Source organism: Stenella coeruleoalba (genome assembly GCF_951394435.1).
Source record: "Stenella coeruleoalba genome assembly, chromosome: 11".
NCBI classification, from domain to species: Eukaryota; Metazoa; Chordata; class Mammalia; order Artiodactyla; family Delphinidae; genus Stenella; species Stenella coeruleoalba.
The window spans coordinates 68127398-68146670 of NC_137157.1; the positions used below are offsets into that span (position 1 = coordinate 68127398).

A 19273-nucleotide genomic window follows, 5' to 3' on the forward strand; every position below is an offset into this window, starting at 1 on the left:
GCCAAGTTAAGAGGGGGATCAGTTTAGTGCAGTGTCAAAGAAGAGAAAAAGGAGTATGTCAAGAAGAAGCAACGATCAAGAGTATCAAAAGCCTCAAACATCTGTAGCAGGTTGATGGTTGAATGGTGACACTCCAGAAGATATGTCCACATCCTAATTTTGGAACCTGTGAATGTTACTTTATTTGGAAAAAGGTTCTTTGCAGATGCAATTAAGTTAAGGATATTGAAATGAAGAGATCATCCTGGATTATCTGATTGGGTCTTAAATCCAATGACAAGCATCCTTATGAAAGTAAGGCAGGGGAAGATTTGAGACCCCCAGACGAGGAAGAAGCAATGTGACCGTAGAGGCAGAGATTGGAGTGGTGTGGCCACAAATCAAGAAATGCCAACAGCCACTAGAAGCTGGAAGAAGTAAGGAAAGATTCTCCCTTAGAGCCTTCAGAGGGACGGCAGCTATGATTTTGGACTTCTGGCCTTTAGAACTGTGAGAGAATAAATTTCTGTTGTTTTAGGCCACCCACTTTGTGCTAATTTGTTAATTAGCAGCTACAGGAAACTAATAAAAACATCTGAGAATAATAGAATCGATTTTGCTATCAAGAAGGAAGACATTGGTCATATTCAAGAAAATGCTTTCAACAGAGTGGTATGGAGAAAGCCATATACAAAGGTTCTAAGACAGAGGTTTACAAACTTTCTCAGTTCATGGAGTCTTTCATAACTCAGTGATTTTTTCATAGTATTCCTAAGTCAAAAGAAACACTTAATAGTTCAGTTTATTAAGTAGTCAGTTCCAAGCAACTTAATCAGTATTTATGTACTAGCAACTTAGATGCTGTTTGAAAAGTAATACATAAAAATTGAAAGAAAAATATTTGATTTTATTTTTAAATAATCAGTTACTTACTAACGGGATGCATGCACCTGTTACACACCACAGAACTTCCTAAATTATGGAATTAGATAAGATGCTAGCCACTGTCATTTCCTGTTCAACACTGATTTTTGCCCTGTAATTGCTTTTATCACAGCAACCACTGAATATCCAGCTTTTCAAAGATATGACATTATGAAAAGCAACGTAGAGCGATCTAATGTTGAAACTATAAACTATCCCGAGCTAATATTTTGTGTGGTATCAGAAAGACATCAAGTACTACTGTGTTTCCCTCAGAATTGTGTAATATACCCCAGGCGCTCCTATGAGTTCACTGTGCCTGGGGCATCTCTGCACACAGTTTGGAAACCATGGATTGAAGGAGTAAGAGGTGAGAAACTGTAGATGATATTTATAAGACATTTAGCAGAAACTTAGGGAAGGAAAGCTAGAAGATATTCAAAAGATTAGGAAAGATATTCTAAAGTTAAGGGGAGAAACAACAAAAATAAAATATATTGGACAAAATCAAAATTAAATATTTCTGTGCATCAAAAGACACAACAGAATGAAAGGGAAAACTACAAAATGGGAGAAAATACTTGCAAATCATATATCTGGTCAATATCCAGAATATATAAAGTACTCCTACAACTTAACGTCAAAACAAACAACCCAATTTAAAAATGACTTGACTAGACATTTCTCCAAAGAAGATATACAAAAGGCCAACAAATATATAAAAAGATGGTCAACATCACTTATCATTAGGGAAATGTAAATAAAACCCACAATGAGATACCACCTCACGTCCATTAGGATGACCACTATAAAAACAAATCAAAAAGAAAATAACAAGTGTTGGCAAGGATGTGGAGAAACTAGAACCTTGTGCACTGTTGGTGGGATTGTAAAATGGTGAAGCTACTATGGAAAACAGTATGGAGTTTCCTCAAAAACATTAAAACAGAATTACCATACGATCTAGCAATTCCACTTCCAGGCATATGCCCAAAAGAATTGAAAGCAGTGACTCAGTTAATTGTACACCCATGTTCATAGCAGTATTATTCAGAATACTGAGGTTGGAAGCAACCTGAGTGCCCATGATGGATGAATGGATAAATAAAATGTGGTATATACATACACTGGAATATTATCTAGCCTTTAAAAGGAAGGAAATTCTACATGCTACAGATGGATGAAACTTGAGGACATTATGCCAAGTGAAATGAGCCAGTCAGAAAAAGACAAATACTGTATGATTCCACTTACGTGAGGTACTAAGAGTAGTCAAATTCATAGAAACAGATATAGAATGTTGTTTGCCAGGACCTGGAGGTTGGGTTGGAATGGAAAGTTATTTAATGTTAATATAAAGTTTTAATTTTGCAAGAGGCAAAGAGTCTTGGAGAGTGGTTGCATGTATTTAACACTACTGAATTGAACACTTAAAAATGGTTGAGATGGTAAATTTTTTGTTATGTGTATTTTAACACAATATTTTAAAAAGATAAGGTGAGCAGTCATATGATTGGGATCAAATTAAAGATGTAAGTGCAAGAGATTAACCAAATAAACAGGATTTCTATCATAATCTGTTCTCTTAAATAGGTAAAATATATGCACCACTAGCACTATTTATACTCAATAAACCATTTCTCTAAAGTTAGTACAATGATCTAATCTGAAATGAACATCAGGCATAATAAATTAGTGAGATTTAAGTGTATGGTCAATATCAACCAGAAACATTTGCATAAAACAATATCCTATGAAAGCATCAAGAACCCATTTGTTGCACATACGAAAATACAGTAAAATAGAGGAAATTATTTAACTATATGTAGAAATGTTGATGGACAGTAAAAAAGATCATTTTGGCCATGCTGTTCACATCTTAGCAAACATTTTCCCTTCTCAGATTTCCTGTTTTGCTAGAGGAAGTTTGCTGTTTCATAAACAATGCACCCAAGCCCCTTGCAGTTTTAAGTCAAACTACTGTACTGGCAGAAAATAAGCATTTTCTGGTGGATGCCGTGGTGGTCTTATCCAACCTACCTGGACTTTCCTCCTCTCCAGGGCTGAACACACCGGGGTCTTTTCTAAGCATGAATATGGGAGAATTATTTTTTTCTCATCAGTACTTTTGAGTAGTGCCAACCTCCTTAAGCAATTTTCCCTAGTCACAATAACATCAATCAGTCAGAAAATTGCAGATGAACTCTCTGTGCTCAACAATGCTATCAAAACTGGTAAATTAGGGTGAACTGTTGTGTCAGGAAGAATTTGGTTAGCATGAAACACCTCCCTACATTTCTTAAATCCAAACAAGTTATAAAACTCAGATTACATTTTGCTTATTCCAGAATATGAGGAAGTGTTTGAGAAATAAGGCTGAAGTAACAAGAAACAGGGCATAGCAACGTTGTTTGCTGTGACCCTCGTAAAGAAATCAATTACCCAGCGGCTAGTTAACTAATTAAAAATACATTGCATTTGAAGAGTGATTTTGTTAACTTGCATTTATATTATTGGCCTGTTCAGAGTATTTGTTGATAATCAGATTGTACTTTTGTATACTTGTCAGTTCAAGGCCCTAAAAACAAAAGACCCAGCTTTCCACCTAGGAAACTATAATCTAAGAGTCCTAGAAAAGTAGTACAAAAATAACTACTAAAATTATCCTTAGAAAGGGAAATACATGCTCATAAAAGCAGAAAATGAAAAATAATTTTTAATAACAACTGCTGTTACCTTACAAATTCATCCTTACGAATGAATCTTGAGTAATTACCTGATTAAAGAATAAACCGCCAACCTGAAGCAGAGCAGTATTATAGTTTGCAATGATAGAACTGACCACAGAGGAGTACTCAAGTCAGTTAATCTCACTCTCAGTGGCTGTCTCTTTTTGGAATGAAGAGAAAGGAAAACCTGGTGTCTAAATGTGCCCAAGTAAAGAAAGGATAGTTAACAGTCTGAGATAAACTTAATTTAAAAGCGTGGGGGATTTTCATGGGAGACTGCCTATCTATTAATTCTTTTTATAAAAAAGGGGCGGGGAGTGACCGTTTACATTAAATTGTATAGACTGCAGGAAGAGTAAACCAAAAAGGATATCATGCACATCTTTTTAAAGCTGAAAACGTGTGTTCAGTAAAACGTTCATTTCTGTTTTTGAGCAACGTTTTTGCTGAACCAGTGAAAGGCGGTGTCGGCAGGGTCACTGGAGGGCAGACCCCAGAGGGCAAAGCCATCCTGCCGGGCAGCAGTGTTTCACCGTGGTGGAGGGGGAGAAACGGCGGCAAAAAACGTGAACTGTGACCCCCGGCAGAGAGCTGAAGCTGCGGGCCGGGGGTCTGGACCTGCAGTCCGGCTGCGCCAAGACTGCACGGGTGTCAGGAGGCAGGCAGCGAGAGCGACGGGGCCGCGCGAGGACGCCGCTGGCCTCGCGGGGCGGGGGCGGGGCGGGGCGGGTCGCAGGCTGATGACGCGGCGGGGCTGGTGGAGTAGCCGCCACTTCCTGGAGCCGCCGGCCGGGGCCGCTCGCAGCACTCAGCGCCGGAGCCGGGAGCCCGCGGCCGCCGCCATGTCCCATCAGACCGGCATCCAAGGTAACGGCGCCGGCGCTGCCTGCGGGGAAGGGACTCTTGGGAGGCCCCCGGCGAGCCGGGCGGGCGGCGGGATGGGCAGGGCCGGAGTCGGTCCCGGAGCACAGGGAGTCGGTCTCGGGGACGAGCCGGGCCTCTGCGCCTCTCCGCGCTCTCGTGTCCCGGGCGCTCCCGGCCTGCCACCCTCCCAGCCCGGGCCGGCCGCCGCCACGTTGCCGATGGACCCGAAATTCGCCGGAGCGAAGGAAATGGCTTTCCGCGGCGGCCGGGGTGAAGGGGGCGTGCCTGCCGCCGCCGCCGCCGCCGTTAGCCCAACTTTCCCCTTTTTTATCGGACTGGGAAGACCTGGAACCGTGGAGGCGACTGGGGCTCTTTTTGCTGTCGAGAGACGGGCGAATTTTCTTTTTCACGGTCCAACTTTAGAGTTGTTACAAGATTTGGATTATGAAAAGAAAGATGCGGGAATCTTTTTCATTTCCAGTAAGGGTGCTTCCCAAACTCTTCCACATTTTCTTCCAAAATTGGAACATCAACACCGTTGTCTGTATCTTGAGTATGAGGCGTCTTGGTTGTTCTTAGATACTACCCAGGGAACTGAAAAGTCTGATCTGTATGGTTGCGTTTAATCGTCCCGGGCAGGCAGTTGAATGTGCAATTATAATTCACCTGTATTATTTCCTGGTTTGAAAATGGGCGGTCTGAAAGCGCTCACCTCATCAGAATCAAATATGTCCCGGGTTACTCGCGATCACTTAACGAGTTGTAATGTAAACACAAGCTCCTCCTGTTAATGGACAAAGAATCTTTTCCCCAGATAAACGTCTAATTGTGTTTTGTTCTTAAGGGCCTTTGACACCACCCCACACCTCCTCCTGCACGCACAAACACAAGCAAAACAGTCGCAAATCTAAAAGCATTGTTTTGTCTGCGTTAGTTTTGATATATATAATTATTGACTTTCATGCTTGAGCGTTATAGCAAGCACTACTAAACAGTGGTTCTTGTTCTCAATATACAACTCAAGAATAAAATTAGAACGAAATTGAAGCTTTAATAGCACAAGGGATAGGTTATTAAATATATATTTGCTCAGTGAGATTACTCCAGGTTTTTAAGAAATATGAATTAGAGAAGTATGACCAGAAGTACGAGCTTGAATGAATTGTCTTTTTCTTTAATCAGGATAGGGTGTTTGACATTAATTGTTGTTTTTAAAGGTGAAAATGTAAAAATGAATTGATGAAGGAGGTGTGTTTGTTTATTATAAGCTTGAAATTGGACTAGAAGAGAGTGAAAGCAGGTTTTCAGCATTTTTCAAACAAGCAATAAAGGTGTTTTTCAAAATTGTGATTTGTGATTATTGGGTTTGAGAAACTTTAATATATTCATTCCCAGTGTAAATTTCTGCTATGGAATTATCTAGGTAAAACAGGTTAGAATTAATATACTTTTAAAATATGTTTATGTTTCTTAGCTGTATACAATGTCTACTGTTACACCTTTTAATTTTTGTAATTTAAATTACTGATAAGAGAATACTGCATCTTCAAGATGTTTTCTTTGTATTACATTTCATTTTTTCCCTATTCAAGTAGCATCAGAAAGTATTAATACGTAAGTATTAAAAATAGGTTTACTTTTCTGTATCTTTTTCCACAGCAAGTGAGGATGTTAAAGATATTTTTGCCAGAGCAAGAAATGGAAAATACAGACTTCTGAAGATATCGATTGAAAATGGTTAGTTAAGCATTTTTAAACGTTGTTTGTCCTTGGATTATTGGCTGTTGTATTTTTAAACTTCTAAATCATTGTCAGTGATTTGGACTATTAATAAATGTGAAGCAGGTTCAGGGCTCGCCTTTAGTTAACTTGGCTCCTCTACATTTTGGACATGTCCTACGGGCCCCTGCTTACTTTACCTTCTGCATTCTGTAGTTGACTCTCACGGAAACAAAAAGATGTTGTTCTTGGTGTGACATCTTCCTCTTACACTTTTTGTGTCTCAGTTTCTGTACCACAGTTTGTATCTAATATCAGTGCTTGCATCTCTGGAATGAAAATCAGTAACAGGTGATTATCCCACACAAAAGAAAAGTTACTTGTGAATTGTTATTCAGTAAAGTTAGTTTTGAGGTAGAAAGGAAGGATTTTAAACTCTCCCGTTTTCTCAACCTGATTGCAGTGTATGCTGCAGAAATGATTCCCCTTTCTTGTTATGGGAAAAAGTTCTGAGTGTAACAGACTATAAATCGATACCTTCAAAATAAAGCTGTACGTAGGGAAATTCACTGGGTGGGAGAGTCTTTTAATTCAGCTGGTTTGAGTGTGAATAATTAATATTATAACTAATTAATCTCAAATGAATATGTTAAAATATTCCATTGACCTAATTTCTTAAATACCTTAAATATTTTGCTTTGGAAAAATACCTTGTTCTTTCATAAACTGGAAGTAAATCTAATTTGCATTCCATTTTCTCTTATATATTAAAAATACCAAAATAGTTTGAAAAATAGGCAGTTGTTCTACATACGTTAACACACTCAACAAGAATAAACATATACTGGAAAGCAGCATATTTTAGAATATCACTATTTTCTGGTTTTATTTTTGTTTTGAGAAAATTTTTTAAATAAGGAAATTATGAATAAATAACAATACCTCCCTCTCTTCTTAAATTATTAACTGCTAACATTTTTATCATATTTGCTTCAAGCCTTTTGTAATTTAATGTTGTTGTAATATAATATAAGAACATTCGCTTTAAACAGTTTTACTTCCTGACCTCCTCCTGAGACAACTATGTTAGGAACCTTATTTTTGTTCAATCTGTTTTTTATATGTATCCCTAAATAACATATAGTGCTGTTTAGAGTTTTTAAGTTCACATAAACTGACATCTTTTTCTGCATCATTCCTTTTCCTGTAAACATTGCTTTTATAATTAGTTTTGATAGAGGCTCACTAATTCTTTTTAAATATGAATAGAATTGTATAATATGATTATGCCACATATTATATGTCCATTCTCTTATTGATGAATATTTAGGCTATTTTCAGTTTCCACTGTTATTTTATAGTGCTGCAGTGAACACCTTGGTATATATGTGCAAGAGATTCTCTATGCAGAGTACATTAGCAGTTTCACTTGATTCGCCCAATAATGCCTCAAAGTGGCTGTACCAATTTGTTTCTGGACAAATATTAAAATTTGTAGCATTATGGCCAAATAGGAGCTAAACCTGTTTTTATTTAGTATTTCTTAACTGTACAATTCAGTGTTTAATTTCAGAAATTATACCTTTGAGCGGTAGGACACTTAGTTAAATATATTTTGTTGATAATTTATAGCATAAATATTTGGACAATAGAATATAATCACCCTCTCTTCAGCCATCCAACTCAACTATTTATAATCATTTTTGTACGTTCCTTTCTTGTGTTTATAACATTATTTTAACTATGCTAGTTATAATTTTTATATCTGTTTTTAATATTGCTTTATATTATATTTATTTTCTGTGTTACAACCTTTGCCCTTTCTATATTTTGATGTGAATAATAGCAATTAAGAACTAACTATTAATTTGTTCTTCTATTCTTCATTATTCTACCATTTGGCATTTTAAACCATTTATATATCTTTTAAAAATTGTTCTTCATAGAGAAACTTGTGGTTGGAGCGTGTAGGCAGCCTTTAGATTCCTGGGATAAGGATTATGATTCCTTTGTTTTACCCCTGTTGGAGGACAAACAACCGTGCTACGTATTATTCAGGTTAGATTCTCAGAATGCCCAGGGATATGAATGGATATTCATTGCGTGGTCTCCAGACCATTCTCATGTAAGTAATTTTTTGGTTACTTATTTAACATTAAAAGCTAGAAAATTTTTTTCTGAAATATTCCTAGGCCAAGAGAAAGTTAAGAAGCAACAGTCATATCTCATAGATGGGAATGATCATGGAAAAAATCCTTGTGATTGGTAATGTAGAATCAGGGGTAATGTACTTAGATTCAGAAATCTTGACCTTGATTGAAATCAGTAGAATTATTATTGATTTTAAATTGAAAAATTTGTGGCAATTATAAATGACTCTGTGGACCTCTGAAGAATGAAGGTTACTATTTTGAGAGTAATAATTGAAATAATGCTTATAGAACTAACTGAACATTTTATTAAATATTCTTAATAGCTACCATTCAAGTGATGGGCATGCACACAAACAAGTATTTCTCTTAGGAGAGTTAGTAGACTGATTAATAGAATAAAATAAAAAGCTAGTATATGGATACTGCTCAATATTTTAAAAATTAATTCTCTTGTTTATTGTAGAAAAATAATTTTAAAAGTTATGTAGATATCATTCTCAAAAGTCATCACTTCCTATTTAATTCTGTATATGCTGTCTGAAAGAAATACTGGATTTGCCAGTACAAAATTATGAAATGATTTCTATTGGTTGGCAGTTATCTTTAGTAGTTTTCCATAGATGCTATCATACTCTTTAATAATAGTATATACTGTAGTTCTTTTCTACTTTGTCCCTCATAGAATGGTTTATGCCATAGTTATGCCACGAATATTTGATTCTTAAACAACTAAATAAGTAGCGTCTGACCTAGACTTGTTTTGAGTAAAATGTCATTATCAAGTTTACTTCATTTCAGTGATTTTAAAATAGTGTTTTAAGTAGTTTTTTTAATTCCTGAATTCATTTTATACTTTGACAAAAATGAATGATTTTCTAAAATTTAGTTTTTTTCTACTTTTCAAAAAATGTGACTTATAAATTGAAGTCTTCCTTAGTAGCTGTTGATATTTTAGATGCTGATGTTATGATGGTTATTTGTATATACATATTTTAACATGTTATAGTCAACGGACTTCAGCTTTGTCACAGTTTAATTTCTTTTTAATGTGCTTGAAGATTTTCATACATTTATAAAGTGCTTTCTTTTGTAATGATAGTTTTCATCTATAAACTTATAAGTAAACTTTCACAATTACTAGGTTCGTCAAAAAATGTTGTATGCAGCAACAAGAGCAACTCTGAAAAAGGAGTTTGGAGGTGGCCACATTAAAGATGAAGTGTTTGGAACAGTAAAGGTACAAAACGTATACTTTTATGTAGATTCTGCATGTTGCACCGAGGTAATGGGATAGTTAATGTGAATTATGACTGGTGAATTGGTAAACATAAAGAATAAGAGAAAATATTACGATTCATATGATATGCAAGTTAACTGAAACATCATACTTACACTTTTAAAATATGTTGGAATCTCCTCTGTTAGTCTTCAAACACTAGAATATCCCTTGGAGATCATTTAGTTCAACCTCTCATTTAGTTCAACCTTTTCATTTTAACGATGTGGAGATAGGCTCAGAAAAATGAGAGACTACTTAAAAGAGATAGTAGGTTTTAGATATTTTGGATGTTTACACTTATGCTGTGGAAGCAATAGCTGTATTAATTGAACTAGAACATTGAGGCAGGTAAATTGATTGATAATTAATTGGGGTAATTGTTGATTAATAAATTTAGTTAAGTTATGATTAAGAATTTACTCCATTATAAAATCTGTATGGTAAATACATGTATATAGATATACCCCCAAATTAAGAAAATTACAGTGTATTTTTTCAACAGGTTTTTTGTTTTTTAGAGCTTTTACTGTGATTCAGGGAGTAATGTATTCTGGTGGATAGAGCACGAGACTAGATGGGTATCCTTTGCTTATTCACATCAGTTGTGAAGTGGCCTGGTTTCTCAATTCTATTCTCAGTCTTCCAAACCACAAAATTTTGATGAGAAGTAAACTTCTTTGGAATATTTTTTATTTTAAATAAGAACTGTAATTATTTTCTATGAATAATTGTAGAGAAATTATATAATTCATTACAGTACAGAATTCAGAATCTGAATATGTTGATTATTGAATAACTATGGGGCAGGCTTCCCCAGGTTAATTATAATTGTCCTATAGACTTGAAGCATGATCAGGTTTGTCATGTGGCTGGCGTTACCACCATCACACTCACAAAAGATCTAATAATTGTAAAGCTTTAGGAAATGAAGTGTAGCTAATCCCCTTAAAACTTTTGAAACCTGTAGAATAGAATTTTTTTTAAAAAAAAGAAGTAATAAAATTATTGTTACTGTTTATTTTTAGTTAAAATATTTTCTGTTAAATTAATGATTTTGTTTTCCTAAAGTAGCCTCACAACTAGTAACAGTCAGTTTCTGTGCTCACAGGAAGATGTGTCATTACATGGATATAAGAAATATTTGCTGTCACAGTCTTCTCCTGCCCCACTGACTGCAGCTGAAGAAGAATTACGACAGATTAAAATTAATGAGGTATTATTACCATTTTGAAACCTTGCAAGATTCTAAGTGATTAAAAATATTGTATTTTTAATTAATCGATGAAGAGGTAACTAGAGAATAAATAAGTTCAGTTTAGAGACAAGACTGACAAGACTGTGCTCAATGTGTCTTCAGGAAAAAGTTAAAAGTGAATATTAAACTTCATGTCAGTTTCATAAATAGCTTTCTCCTGTCTTTATAATGTAGGTTATAGATTAGTAATCTTCCTGTGAGAAGTACAACTGTTTTTAACTTTGTACTTTGAATACTAAATATCGATAAATGGGAAAAGTATGTGTTACCCATGTAGTGTGAGGGATATTATATCTAATGAGGTTGCCTGAAGAAGGTTTGTTTTGTTATTTCAGAGAATACTGACGACTAAAGAGAGTAAAACATAAATGCTGTAGTGTGTTTAGGATTTCTAGAGGCTCTATAAATTAACTTCTATGGACATTACTTGGATGGGTGTGTGCATATATATAGATATATATGGGAGATGGTTATTTGAGTACTTGTTTAGCATATTAGAGTCAATAAATTTCATCCATATTATAGTTTATCATATTTCTAATGTGTTTACTGCAGCAATTCTAAGTTAGAATAGCTACTGTATTTCTAACGGAATTTTATAGAAAAGAACAAGTAGCAGAAACTACTATTCACTTGTCTGAGTAACAGACTAATAAGAATCAGTCTGAAAAGTGATTGAATATTATTTAATATTGACCTGATAGCAAGGATCTATCTTTATTTTATTTTAACTCAAGTTATTTGAGTATGGATTTTTACATGGTTTTTTTTTTTTTTACAAGTTTGATAGTTTGTTTTATTCCTTGCAATCAGAACCCAGAGGATCTTATTGGGGTATGCATTTGCATATGTTCTATGATGTTTTCATTATACGATACCATTTATGCTGTAGAATCTCCATTCATTTTTTTTTAAAGTAAAATTTCTATTTGACTTTGTTGCAACACTGCAAATGAGACCCTATACTATGCTGTCATTTACTGAGTATAAAAGTCTTAAATATGTGCATTGAAAGCTTTCTTGACGTACTCTTCTCTTCTTCCGATACGTGCACACCCATGTTCTTAGTAATGAAAGCTCTAAGTGTGGAACTTCTGCAGTAGTATAATTTGTTGAGCTGTGTTGTGTCTTTGTATATTGTTTGTACTCCTTTCAACTCAGTGCATGGTGTTTGTGTTGCATTTTATGTCTAGCAGAACAAAGTAAAGTTCTATGCATATTATATTTATATCACACTGTTCATAAATTTTATCAAGTAAAACTTTGTAATTAAAAGTGTAATCTGAAGACACTTCTGAGAGCTTACGTAGCTCATGGCAATTGTGCCAAACCAAACATATAAGCAAAGCCCCACTAACATTGCACACTCAACTCAGATGTTCACTTCTGGCATTTTCATCAAAATGTGGCATACACTCTGCATGTTGACAAAGTGCTAGCAGAACCTGAAACAAATGTGAAAATTATTTGCTTTTTAAGTTCATAGTGTTTTAATTGTTAATTTTAATTATATTAAAATGGGCAAGGGTGGAATGACCCTCACTCTGTAGAGGTTGGGTTTTCTTCTCTTTGCCATCTGACACTGCTAAATGCTAAACTTCATCGGTAAATTGAATCTGTCATACTAGGTACAAACTGACGTGAGTGTGGACACTAAGCATCAAACACTACAAGGAGTAGCATTTCCTATTTCTCGAGAAGCTTTTCAGGCTTTGGAAAAATTGAATAACAGACAGCTCAACTATGTGCAGTTGGTAAGAGATATAATGATTGTTATGAAATGGCTTCACTTTTTGGTATCTATGGCTTGTATAAGGTTTGTTTTTAATGGATTTTAAATCTTTTTATTTGCTTCCTTTTTATTTTTTATTCATTTTTTTTTAAACTACAAAAGCAATATATATTCACTGTGGAAAAAGTGAAATTGTGTAAGTTTCCCCTTGTCTCCTTGTTTTTTAATTTATAAATTTTAAATTTCTGTGTATCTGTCTTAATAAATGCATTTTGTTTCTTATTGACAGGAAATAGATATAAAAAATGAAATTATAATTTTGGCCAACACAATAAATACAGAACTAAAAGATTTGCCAAAGAGGATTCCCAGAGATTCAGCACGTTATCATTTCTTTCTGTATAAACATTCCCATGAAGGAGACTATTTGGAGTCTATAGGTATATGATACTTTTTTTTTTTAACGTAATACTTTGTTTGCTGATTGATATTTCATCACTATATTCTTTCTTATTTCTTGGCCAGAGGGCTTAGTTGTAGCTTTATGAGGTTTAGTGTGTGCTTTAATTGATATGCTGCTAATTGGATTTATTATTATTTTAATTTAGTTTTTATTTATTCAATGCCTGGATACACATGCAGTATAAGAGAACGGATGCTGTATTCTAGCTGCAAGAGCCCTCTGCTAGAGATTGTAGAAAGACAACTACAAATGGATGTCATTAGAAAGGTAATTACCTATCTATTTATCTAATTTATTTTATCTAATTTATCTTATTAATATATTTAATACCTACCTATTTATTTTTAATTTTTCAGTTTTTGTTACATTTTTATTGTCTTTCGTGTAGTTCGTGATGTATTGTGGTTTATAAATGAAAGTTTTTTTTTCTTATTCTCATCATAAATCCTTAGGAACTCCTCTAAGTGCTTGAGGACGGCCTATCATGACCCCAGTCTCCCTGTAGATCTGTATTCTCTAATGTGTAGCCACAAGCTACATGTGGCTATTTAAATTTAAATATATATAAAAATTAAATGAAATTTAAAATTCAGTTCCTTAAAAGCACCAGCCACATTTCAAGTGCTCATTTTAGCCACATGTGGCCAATGGCACTGTGTTGGATGGTGCAGAATTTAGAGAACATTTCCGTATTGCAGGAAGTTTTGCTGGATGGTGCTACTCAAGCTGCATACTTGTGATTGTCTCAAGACTTTATTAATAAGGAACTACAGTCTCTATTTATAACTGAACCATGGGGTGGTTGAGAATCTTTCCAGTTGTTGGGAAAGGAGAGAATGGGCATAAACATGAATTTTGGGAGCTACGTTTCCTTAAATTTATTTTCTTAAATGCAGGTGAGGCATGGGAAAAGATATGGTTTATTCTTGAGCCCTTCAACTCTTAAAACACAGGTCCTTACAAATTACCAGTGTTTTAGGTACTGAGCCCTTTAAGAGCTTTTTAAGTTCTTAAGAATCACTTTCTATAGCAGGGGCTGGCTGACTTTTTCTACCAGAAGACCAGATAGTAAATATTTTAGGCTTTGCCAGGCCACATATGGTCTTTGTCACATATTCTTCTTTGTTTTATTATTTTGTTTGTTTTTACAATCCTTTAAAAATGTAAAACACTCTCTTAACTTGAGCAGATTTGGCCTGCAGGCCATCGTTCGCCAGCCCGTGTTATAGAGTGATTTCAAGTGACCCAAGTGATGAAAGGACCATGAGTAATGTTTCTTGAAAATATGTAGTGTACCAAAGCAGAACAACTTAAGAATATAGTGGTGATTCCTACTGTACTACTTTTAAACATTAGTTAAATTGGAGAAGAAAGAACCAAATAGAAAATGAGTATAGCTAATTATATATTCAAGCAACTCATTTAGCTCCCTCCTCCTCCCCCCAAATAAGATGAAAGTGAACTATTTTCACATGGTCCTTGGTTCTCTCTTGCTGGAATGAGTATTATGCACTTATTGGTGAGCGTTCACACCTGAAAACTGGCTCATTGCTTGTATTAGGTTTTTTTTTTTTAACATCTTTATTGGAGTATAATTGCTTTACAATGGTGTGTTAGTTTCTGCTTCACAACAAAACGAATCAGTTATATATAAACATATGTTGCCATATCTCTTCCCGCTTGCGTCTCCCTCCCTCCCACCCTCCCTATCCCACCCCTCCAGGCTGTCACAAAGCACCGAGCTGATCTCCCTGTGCTATGCGGCTGCTTCCCACTAGCTATCTACCTTATGTTTGGTAGTGTATATATGTCCATGCCTCTCTCGCACTTTGTCACAGTTTACCCTTCTCCCTCCCCATATCCTCAAGTCCATTCTCTAGTAAGTGTGTGTCTTTATTCCTGTTTTACCCCTAGGTTCTTCATGACATTTTTTTTTTCTTAATTTCCATATATATGTGTTAGCATACAGTATTTGTCTCTCTCTTTCTAACTTCACTCTGTATGACAGACTCTAGGTCTATGCACCTCATTACAAATAGCTCAATTTCGTTTCTTTTTATGGCTGAGTAATATTCCATTGTATATATGTGCCACATCCTCTTTATCCAAATCTGTATTAGGTTTTGAATGTTGTGTTTTCTCACATTGCGTCACACTTTGCTAATTTTATCTCTTACAGATCGAGATAGACAATGGGGATGAGTTGACTGCAGACTTCCTTTATGAAGAAGTACACCCCAAGCAGCATGCACATAAACAAAGTTTTGCAAAACCAAAAGGTCCTTCAGGAAAAAGAGGAATTCGAAGACTAATTAGGGGTCCAGCTGAAACTGAAGCCACTACTGATTAAAATTATTACAATACTAGTTTTTTTAAAAGTCCAGCTTTTAGTACAGGAGAACTGAAATCATTCCACGTTGATGTATAGTAGGGGAAAAAATTGTACTTTTTGAAAATCAGCACTTTTCACTTCTGTGTGTTTTTAAATTAATGTTATAGAAGACTCATGATTTCTATTTTTGAGTTAAAGCTAGAAAAGGGTTTGACATAATGATGTTTAATTTCATCACAGTTTTCATAGAGTGATGATTCCACACTTTCACATAGTTCTTAAAATTTTATAGAGTTGGGCCAATTCCAGAAAATCTAAAGTAAGATAAAATTCTTATTACTCTTCGGTGATACATCACTTTTTTTTCTTCAAGGGAGAGAGGAAGACCTTAAAATATTCATTCCACTTAATGAATATGTTAAGGACCAGATTAGATTATTTTCTAAGCTGAAAACTTCATGTGCCTAGGAAAAGGTGCTCTGAAGAGCAGTGCTCACTCAGACTGTGAGATCATGTCTACAACTTTTAGAAACAGTGCTTTATTGCAGCAGTCTTTTCTATTTGACTTTTTCATTTTTTAAATGGCATTAAAATTTCAGAAAATCAACTCACTCTGAAACATTAAGGGTACCAGATATATACTTCAGGATTTCTGATGATGTTGAAAGACACATTGAAACTGCTTTAGTAAATGCTCTTTCTAGTGCTTTAAAAATTTTCCATTTCAAAAGTAAGTCATTTCATTATAGGTAGTGTGAGACCAAATATTTATGTCCAGTTGAATATTAAATTAATATCATTCAAAAGCAAACAAAACTAAAGTCAACAATATTGAAAAACTTTTAAACCGATTGATTTTTCTCTAAAACCATATATTTATAGGCAAATATTCAGATTTAACAAAATTATTTTAAAGTCCTAGTACTCATCAGCCTAACACAGATAAACAAATCTTGTTTCAATTTATATCTTATTTCAAAACGCAGTTAACTGTTTTCTAAAGCTTTGCATTTTCAATTACAACCTACAGAGATTTTGAGCCTCCTTTTCTCTGATACTTGAAATAGAGGGAGCTAGAAAACTTCACCATGTTTAATCTGATAAACCTGCTGCAAGAGCCATAATTTAGAGGACTTTTCTAAACGAACTGTGGGGATCCGGGATTTAGAATTTCTTGATCTAAACTTTATGCTGCATAGAACAGATACCAGAAATGTACATTTCATAGTATAAAATACGAAACACTCATTTTTACACTTTATTATCTAAGGTAATATATGCACCTTTCAGAAATTCAATGTGTGTTCAACTAAAAGCATGTTAGAATAATTATGAGTTGACAGATTTTTTTGTTTTCTAGAATTAAGAGTGTGTGGGGTTTTGTTTGTTTACAAATAATCAGACTATAATGCAAAATAATTGACGGTAATGTTGCACTTGTTTATGAAAGATGTAGTTTAAGTTTTTCCGTGGGTGCACACATAGACACACATACACACAAACTACTGCATTGAGAATCCTGGAGCTGTGTTGTCGACCATAGGCCAAGCTGCTGAAGCTGTTATTTTCGGTCAGGAAGAAAGTTAACCTGTCATGAAGGTATAAAATAATTTAGTAGTGAATGTTTTTCTCTACCATCCATGTGCAATTATGCTCTTAAACTCTATTACACTACATGAAAGTAAGTGGACATTCCAGAATATAGATGTGATTATATAACCTTAAACTAATTATTATTAAACCAATGATTGTTGAAAATCAATGATGCATTTGTTATAGAGTATAACTCATCATTTATGTTTTAGGTGATGTCATCATAACAATAGAAGGTGAATAAAGTATTCCCAGTGAATTTATATAGCAGTGAAGAATTACATGCCTTCTGTGGACATTTTATAAGTGCGTTTTATATTGCAATAAAATTTTTTTCTCTAAATTGTGTACTAAGTTGGTTTTCTAGTATAACCTTGTTTTTTTTTTTTTTTTTGGATAAGTCTGCATAATGCAATACCTGGTGATAGGTTAGATAGCCCATTCATCTATTTGTTAATTAACCTATCTAAATCAAAAAGGATTTTAAATAGTTTGAAACCTAAGCAAGTTGTGTCAATAGAGTGCTTTCGTAGATTAGAACTTTTCCACTACTGCAGCAGTAATGGAAACGTCATGAGTTAGTTCCTACTGTGATAGCAGCAACCCAGTACAATAGGGTGACCGACATACTTGACAGTAAGCTGTTAAAAGACATTCACCCAGCAAATACTGAGTGCATTCCAGTTTGCAATTCAGTATCAAATTGATCCTTTTTATTAGAGCTATATTACAAGATGGATGTCTTTGGTAGCAGTTTCACCAAGACAGAACTGTCCTTAAAAGGTCTGATTTTGAGAACTATTTTAAAAAGTTAAATTCTTTATGGCATTTCTACTCAGAACTAAAATCATGTGCCTGAGGTTCATATTGTAGTTTGGTATAAATCCTTTCACACGTTTTCTTTGCATATACAACCATATGTTATGAGGATTGGAGTTTTTTTTTAAGTACTGATTCTGGGGCTTCATCTCCAGAGATTTTGATGAGTAAGTGGGCCCAGGAGCCACATAGTAACACAGATGATTCATGTGTAGCCATGACTGGGTACAGTTTGTCTTAAATGATATAAAGTGAGGGTTTCCCCCCCCCCCGTTCAGTCAACAAACTTTCTAAGTATTCCTGTATATTGGTCTATAGTGGTTACGATGAAAGGTAACATCTCATAGAAAAAAATGTAGCCCTCACTCTTGCCCACTAACTTCTGCATGACTTGGCCCATGGCTATCTCCACCTCCCTTGATCAGTCTGCTGCAGCTCAGCTGCTGGCTGGACCTCTGAAGGACCAGGCACACTGCTGCCTCAGGAACGCTGAGTGTACTGTTCTCACACTGGCTTCCTCTACCCCAATATCTACGTGTCTTCCTCCCTCAATGCAGGTCTCTGCTCAAGTGTACTCCCTGTCCTCTCACCTTAATCTGCTTTATTTTTCCTCAGAGCACTTAGGAATTATATATCTATGTATATATATTGGTTGTCTCCTCCACTAAAATACAAGTTTGATGGAGGAAAGAGACTTGGTTTTATTCACTGATGCATCCTCAGCACCTGGAACAGTGTCTCGGACATAGTGGATATTTTATTTGTTGAATAAATAAAAGAATGAGATTTTACCTTTCCTTGGACAGTGGGGAAGGGAGCACATTGAAGCAGTGGTAGGTTCAGCACAGAGGCTCTGGCCTCTGCTGCTGTATTTCTGGGCAGAGCAAACATCACTAGCACTGACACAACCTCTTGCCCTCGGAAGATTATAGGTTCTACCCCAGGAGACTCCAGTACTGACTCATTCCTGAGCAGCAAGTGTCTTCCCGTGGGGATCCTCATTCAGCTGACTCTGTTCTGGAAAGACCAAAGGCTAGGTTCTACTCAATGGCTAATGCTGATCCACTACCATCTGCATTTGCTAGAATCCAGTCTGGCGGTAGTGCCTTATAAACCTCCGGACGCTTAACAGGAAGAGGTGCTTTTCTGAGGTGTGGGGGGGGAGTATATTTTATTTACATTTTAAAAATCTGATAACTAATATCTTTTCCTCCTTTTCAGCCCCAGAGACTTGGGAACGGAAAGAACAGGAACTTCAAAAACCTACTTCTCACACAGAAGCACACACCACCATGGCTTACACCAGCAAAGGAAGAGAAAGAGGTCTGAACCTCCCTCTGAAGGATCCTCCAGGTCTGGGGGAGGGGGAGGGAAGAGGGAGGGGTCGAGGGATGGGTCTCTTAAGTAAAGGACAGGGCTTCCTTGGTGGCGC

General features: G+C 35.5%; 1 protein-coding gene across 2 annotated transcripts; it reads left to right on the top strand.

Annotated features, from left to right (window-relative positions):
- Positions 1-4285: 4285 nt before the first annotated feature.
- On the top strand, positions 4286-18852 carry TWF1 (twinfilin actin binding protein 1). Of its 2 annotated transcripts, XR_013830663.1 has the most exons (10): positions 4286-4499; positions 6156-6233; positions 8162-8340; positions 9510-9605; positions 10756-10860; positions 12531-12656; positions 12924-13074; positions 13243-13364; positions 15277-17328; positions 18767-18852. XR_013830663.1 is itself a non-coding variant. In XM_079938389.1 (9 exons), exons 1-9 carry the CDS (start codon positions 4373-4375, stop codon positions 15445-15447), a joined length of 1155 nt encoding a protein of 384 aa, XP_079794515.1. In that variant the 5' UTR covers positions 4286-4372; the 3' UTR covers positions 15448-17447. The 2 variants fall into 2 exon arrangements, 1 of the variants encoding a protein (XP_079794515.1); XM_079938389.1 differs by lacking the exon at positions 18767-18852 and having other exon boundaries at positions 15277-17447.
- The last annotated feature ends 421 nt before the right edge of the window (positions 18853-19273 follow it).

What these genes read in the sequence shown, in the direction of transcription:
- TWF1 (XM_079938389.1), top strand. Translation starts at nt 4,373, where the DNA reads ATGACGCGGCGGGGCTGGTGGAGTAGCCGCCACTTCCTGGAGCCGCCG. An exon ending in AAGTGTTTGGAACAGTAAAG is followed by an intron (nt 9,606 to 10,755) that starts GTACAAAACGTA and finishes CTGTGCTCACAG; the next exon opens with GAAGATGTGTCATTACATGG. An exon ending in GACAGATTAAAATTAATGAG is followed by an intron (nt 10,861 to 12,530) that starts GTATTATTACCA and finishes CTGTCATACTAG; the next exon opens with GTACAAACTGACGTGAGTGT.